The 7,122-nt window shown below is 41.9% G+C and overlaps 1 protein-coding gene across 1 annotated transcript; it reads left to right on the top strand.

Moving 5' to 3' along the window:
- Nucleotides 1-578: 578 nt before the first annotated feature.
- Nucleotides 579-6,696, top strand: LOC136691629 (potassium voltage-gated channel subfamily A member 2). Its single transcript, XM_066664268.1, has 2 exons — nt 579-714; nt 4,210-6,696. The coding sequence occupies exon 2, from the start codon at nt 4,347-4,349 to the stop codon at nt 5,826-5,828; it is 1,482 nt and encodes a 493-aa protein (XP_066520365.1). The 5' UTR covers nt 579-714; nt 4,210-4,346; the 3' UTR covers nt 5,829-6,696.
- Nucleotides 6,697-7,122: the final 426 nt, after the last annotated feature.

A 7,122-nucleotide genomic window follows, 5' to 3' on the forward strand; every position in this document is an offset into this window, starting at 1 on the left:
TCAAACAGACAGCGGTATACTGCGCAAATCTCTTCATCCAAGTCACCTAACATTGCTTCACATCATGGCTTCGATAAGAAATCGGTTACAGAGCGCTTGCAGTACACCCCTTTCATAACTGTATTCCCTGGGAGTGGGCTTTGCACAAACAAAATACCAGAGCTTGTTATGGATGCCACTTTTATTAGAGGACAAACGTGTTTTCCGTTATACGCTAGCTGTTATTCTTCGGTGTTTAGACAGTATAGTAAAGCCACCTTAAACAGGGTTATCACTGCTGTTGCACGCTTTTTTCTCTCGCCTGGCCACCTGAAGCCTGAAACTCGTGCACGCTTTCATATGCGCGCTCTTTATTTGCCCCTTATTTTCCCGCCACCCCACTTCATGCCCACCCTTCAGACAAACCTGCTGAGTACACTGTAGAGCAAGCCTCTCTCTCTCTCTCTCTCTCTCTCTCTCTCTCTCTCTCGCTCTCACCCTTCAGAAAAACCTGTCGTGTAGAAAGAGTACAGCATCTCTGGAGGGAGGTGAGGACACACCCGCGTGCTGCCCCTCTCCTCCCCACCTCCTCCACCTCCCCTCCCTCTGCACCACGCGCCCACAGAGCCGGGATTGAAGCCGCTGCGCGAACGTTTGGTGTTTCGCGACTCGGAGCCTCGCGCCGCTGTCCTTCAAGAAACCTAGCGCGCGGCGATAGAAGTTTTATCCACTGAGGTACAGTACCGACCCGACGCTCCTTCCTGCTGGAAACAGCACTTTACCAGAGCAGACTGCATGGACTTTAGAAGTCTTGTCAAGTTGTTGGGCTTTAGGACCTGCAGCAGGGCTTTCTTTTCAGAAGCGTGTGCAGTTACAAAACCAAAGCATATGCATGCAGGGAGGTGGGGGCATGGACTTGCTTGAAGTCTATTTTCCAGCACTTTAATATTTCATCGCCTGCTGCTGTTGAATATTTCAGAGCCCACTAGCACTGTTTCATCGTTTGGGACCGTCATCCATGGACATTACCCCATGTATGACTGTGTTAGATGTATGTGGCAGCCTTAGCATTTGAGCAATTCATAAAAAGCCATGTTAAGAGATAACAATGGGTGAAAAATGGATGGTGGGTGTGTAGAGCAGTGGTGATGTATGACAGTGTGGTAGATATGGGCCTCTTTCGCATGACTGCTCTGTGAGAGCCGCAGTGTTATATGAATGGATATCATCCAGTGCAGTACAGCAGAGAATGAACTGACAAGGCTCCCTTAATAGACAGACTCCCTCACATGACTGATGATGCATGTTGCTCTCTCCTGCATGAGCTGAGTGTTGCTTGTCCTCCAAATGTTTTTGCTGTTGTGTATTTGGAAAGCTTTGAAGTCTGTAACTGGTATGTAATCTTGTCATATTAATGTAGGTATGCTCAGGTTTGGAACCTGATACTGGGAGGATGATTCTCACAGTATTCTCAGAATAACTTGTTAATAAGTAATTTTCTAGTGTTTTTCTAAGATCATGTTTAATATCTGCTCTCAAAAATACTTAAACTTTTGCATGTTGTTGTAGTGTAGCTCTGAGCAACAACAAAAAAACAGATACACCCCATCACCATTGGGTTTACAAAAAGTTAATTGCTTATTTGCAATTGACAAAACAATGTATGCAACTCTTAAATTACAAACCTCAAGGTTCTTATTATCTACCTTGCTTCTTAGCTGTGGATAATGCTCCCAAATGAGGACAGTTGAGGTTGATAGCTTGAGCTCAAGGAAACAAACATTACTCACCACTGCCCTCTAAACATTTTACAGCATCTCAGCTTAATTGATTAAAAACACACCCAGTTCTCACTGGGTTTGTGATGTACACCTGATTGTGAGAGATAACATTGTTTAAATGTCAAATATTAAACAATAAATATATGACGTGTCAGGTCCTTAATGATCTGGGGGGTATTCCACAAAGCAGGATTTCTCATTTAGCCAGCTAACCTAAGCCCAATGTTGAGAACTGTCCAATGGGTATCACCATCATCTCTGTTCCTATTGGACAGGCTTTGCTTTGGGCTTAAGTTAGCTGGCAAACTGAGAAATCCTCCTTTGTGGAATAGCCCCAAGATGTCAGGGCTGCCATGTTTTGTGTTGACTGGAACTAAATAGTTTGTTATGTACACTTTTAAAAATGAAGGTACCACCAGGAATCTCTGGGTGTTGTTCCTTGTAATTAAGCTCTTCTGGGTAATTTTAATGTTTTAAGAATCTTTTAAAGAGAGATGGGGTTTTTCCAAGAGCTTTTAATGGAGTGTTAAAAAGGTTTCTTGTGGCACTTTAAGGGTCCCACTTCTGTGTAAATGTGAAAAAACACCTGAAGGCTCATTCAGGAACATTGTGATTTCAGACTGAGAGTCTGTATGTCAGGATTCATGTGAAGATTCCAGTTCACACGAAGTACAGTTGCCTATCCCAGTCAGTTACACCACAGACTAGAGCTATTAGGAGTGCTTTGTTGATTGGCTGTGATCATTTTTGTAATCATGTTTGATTACAGTGTTCACAATGATGCATTGTTATTCTTTGCAAATTCACAAGGACAAGATGCATGGCTACCCTCCCTATTAACACTATAAGATTTGTGCTTTTGGTTTCTAATCTTTCACACAAGATAGGAATAACCTGTTTGAATGTGAGAACTCAGGAGAGATAAATACTGATTCAGGATGTGTCTTTCTGTAAGACCTGATCTGGTCAGTTCATTTCTCAGGGTATATTATATATTAATCCCAGTTTAGCTGAAGGCTACATAATCACAAGAAGTTAAACTCTTGCAGTGCTTTACCTTCAAGAGTGTAGCACCATTGTTTGGGAACACTACTATATTCTGTTGCTGTCATACTTTTTAAGCTTTGACTCCTTACACCCTGTGAACTCTAAAACATTTAATGGGACAATGTTATGAATTATTAATTTGGGGATGTTCAGGTCCTACACTTAGAAAAAAAGGGTTATGGCGGAGGTACATTATTGATCACTAAAGGTACAAAAGTGTAAATGTATCTTTAAAGGTACATCAAGTCCAGTTGTGTTCCATTACATTCTCTTCTCCAGAAGGAAAGGCTAATATTTGTAACTTTTTTATTTCACAACTGTTTAAAATAAAAAGACATCAAATAAATCCTGGAGATGAAATGGAGCTTGTGAAATCAACACAATTTTAAAATTACAGTTACTATATTATAAGGTACATTTATGTTCCCTAACTAAATGTACAGAATATGTTGACGGTAGCAGCACTGTGACAGCAAAAGGAACAGCTTTTCTGACAGTATACCAGCCAACAAACTATAAAACTATATAATCAAGTCCATTTTTTATGATCTGTCCAAGTCTAAATCATGAGATACAATGAGTCATTGTATTTGTGTGCTGCAAGTTAAATAGACTGTAGACACTTTAGGATTTTCATGCCTGAAGACCTGCAGTCACAGGTTTGAACCCATGTTTATGTGAGAGTGCAAACATGAGTTTAAACTGAGCAAAACAAACACAATGAGCACAGAGAAATAAGAATGCAGATTAAATATGGCAAAAACAAGAACAGAGAGTACCAACTGAAAATGGATTAAAAAAAACAGCTTCAGCTCCTCACTCCTGCGCTCTTGCCCCAAACTGAGCTGTGGCTCGTTCTCATTTAAAGGAAAAGGAACAGAAGCAGATTCTGAACTGGGCTGGTTAGACCGTGGGATAATGGTGCTGTGTTGTTTGATCCTTTTGGTACTTTGACCAAAGCATTTCACAGACTTTCATTAAGACTCCAGTAACAGGAATAGGTGTATGCACTTTAAAACTTATACTTTCAATATATCACAATATAAAATGTGTCAATAATGATAGCATTTGTCACTGACTGACAGTTCTGCCATCAGTTGATTGCACTCATTTTTAAAGTTAGTTCAAAAATATTAATATGGACAAAGCCAAGTGGGTTTGGTTTGACAGTGACTTCAAGTTGTTTTCACTTGTGTTTATATCAATATTGGAATTATACTCTTTTGACCAAAAATATATTGTGATATATATTTTGGCCATATCGTCCAGCTCTATATCCAGCACATAATTGGATTTCAAAACCAAAAAACTGTTGTAATTTTGAGGATACATTGACATTGTTTGTACCTTGATTACCGAGCCTGTCTATTTGAATGTTTTTTTTCTGCTTGCTGTATTTCAGTGAACCCTGCAGTGGCACGCTGTGGCCCTCAGCTCTGTACAGTGTCAAGCCCCCTCCCTCTCAGACTCCCCTTCTCCATTTTCTCAACCTGTGGTGCCTGGCTTAGGTGAAAAGTGCAGGCCTCACCCTCCTGCATAATGACGGTGGCCACGGGCGACCCCTCGGACGAGGCGGCGGCCCACCCGGGCCACCCTCAGGACTACGAGGCTGAGGCAGAACAAGAATGCTGCGAAAGGGTCGTCATAAATATTTCAGGCCTGCGTTTTGAGACACAGCTAAAGACCCTCTCACAGTTTCCAGAGACTTTACTCGGGGACCCCAAAAAGCGCATGAGATACTTTGACCCTTTAAGGAACGAGTATTTCTTTGACAGAAACCGGCCAAGCTTCGATGCCATCCTCTACTACTACCAATCTGGAGGGAGGCTACGGCGCCCTGTAAATGTGACTCTGGATATATTCTCAGAGGAGATTCGGTTTTATGAGCTCGGAGAGGAGGCTATTGAAATGTTCCGTGAGGATGAAGGTTTCATTAAAGAAGAGGAGAAGCCTTTGCCTGAGAATGAGTTCCAGAAGCAGGTGTGGCTCTTATTCGAGTATCCAGAAAGTTCAGGACCAGCAAGGATTATAGCCATTATATCTGTCATGGTGATTCTTATATCTATAGTCAGTTTCTGCCTCGAGACTTTGCCTGTCTTCCGAAGCGACGAGGAGGAGCTTCATAAAGTCAACAATTACAATACCAACTCCACCACCAACTACACGTCCACCTATTTCACAGACCCTTTCTTCATCCTGGAGACACTCTGCATAATCTGGTTCTCCTTTGAGTTTCTGGTTCGTTTCTTTGCCTGCCCCAGCAAAGCCAGCTTCTTTGTTAACATAATGAATATGATTGACGTGGTGGCCATCATCCCTTATTTCATCACACTAGGAACAGAACTGGCAGAGAAAGCAGAGGATGGTCAACAAGGGCAGCAGGCCATGTCTTTAGCCATCTTGCGAGTCATCAGGCTAGTTAGAGTCTTCAGAATCTTCAAGCTCTCACGTCACTCCAAGGGACTCCAGATCCTGGGCCAGACCCTGAAGGCCAGCATGAGGGAGCTTGGCTTGCTCATCTTCTTCCTCTTCATTGGAGTCATCCTCTTCTCCAGCGCTGTCTACTTCGCTGAGGCAGACGAACCTGAATCTCAGTTCTATAGCATCCCTGATGCCTTCTGGTGGGCTGTTGTTTCCATGACGACTGTTGGCTATGGAGACATGGTACCGACTACTATCGGTGGGAAGATTGTTGGATCCCTCTGTGCCATAGCTGGTGTGCTTACCATCGCATTGCCTGTCCCAGTCATTGTGTCAAATTTCAATTACTTCTACCATCGTGAGACGGAGGGTGAGGAGCAGGCCCAGTATCTCCAGGTCAACGTCCCCAAAGCTGATTCCCAAGAGGAGCTGAAAAGAAGTCGAAGTGGTTCCACCATCAGCAAATCTGACTACATGGAGATCCAGGAAGGAGTGAACAACAGCAATGAGGACTTTCAGGAGGAGGACCTCAAAAAAGGCAATTGCACTCTGGCCAACACAAACTATGTCAATATCAAAAAAATGCTGACAGATGTGTAAAAAAGTGGGATGAACACTGGGACGACAACGCCAGACTCCACATGTTTAAAACTGTGAAGCAATGCACTAATGAGGAACTGTCAGAACCTCTGCTGTTGACATGAGATTTACTCAGTCAGAGACCTCAAGAACTGACAAGCCCACTTTATAGGATCCATATCCAAATATTGATCTGAGACTGCATGCAATTAGCTTTTGTCTTTGCGACTCTCATTCAAAATTCCCAAGCATCCCAAATAGTAGCCGAACAGTAGAAACTACAGGAAGATGCATTGACAACCTCGGATCATTACTGCATCATCACAAGTATCCTTCCCTCTATATCCAGCATCTCCTTGCTTCTCCAAAGAAAAAGTTATTTGTGTGCTTCTTCTGCTTTAAGGAATATAAGGCCTCATGGAGGGTTTAACATTGATGATACAAGAACATACAAACAGAAACGTCCTCCATTATTGCTGCTGCTTGTTTTAGATGTCTGACAGAAATGTTAATTGAACATGTTAATCCTCACAATGCACTCAGACTATAGTTAATTTAGCTCAGAGCAACTGATTGTCTATGATTTAATCATGACAATACTTGCCTCCAGACTGAGAATGTTCTTTATATGTGTCTGCTTATGTTTTTAAATTAGCGTCTTCAAACTCACAGTAGCCTGAATAGACCACATTAACATTTACGCTTCACGAATGCAAGTCTTATTGAAAAGCTTTTAAGACAGGCTGAATGTTTCAGTGCCATCATTTCTGTTGCTGGTGAAGTTGGTGGTTTGCCACAAATTGGACAAATGCAGTTTGTAAGCTTTTCACTTTTTTAATGGCACAGTCTGGCATGGGGCTAGACCTTATTGTTATATATCAAGACATTTTTTTTTTACGTGCTAATCATGTTTCTTTTTTTTTAATTATTATTTTTCATTGTCAAGCCTAACCTGGGCTTGCAGCTTTCACACTGCACACTTTACCACAGTTTAGTAGAACCATTATAGAATTACAATTGCACAATGCAATGCTATTTATGAGAACTTCCATCACAAGATTTCTCCAAAGGCCAGAGCTGTCCCGGAATGTCCTGGACTAGCAGTCTGTACCAATGATATCAATATAAAAATGGTTTAAGAGAAATGGTACAGCAGTTGCATTTTATGGCATTCTGCCCAGCTTACTGTTCATCACATTTACCATGGGCTAAAGAAGTTGTCCATGTTAGGTTTGATATTCTGATTCTCTTGCAGCTAAACATGCCTTATGTAGTTTACACTGTAACATACCCTAGAATATATCAGCTAATCCAT

Source organism: Hoplias malabaricus, chromosome 3, assembly GCF_029633855.1.
Source record: "Hoplias malabaricus isolate fHopMal1 chromosome 3, fHopMal1.hap1, whole genome shotgun sequence".
Lineage (NCBI taxonomy): Eukaryota > Metazoa > Chordata > Actinopteri > Characiformes > Erythrinidae > Hoplias > Hoplias malabaricus.

Coding starts and splice junctions, on each gene's coding strand:
- LOC136691629 (XM_066664268.1), top strand. CDS start 4,347: ATGACGGTGGCCACGGGCGACCCCTCGGACGAGGCGGCGGCCCACCCG.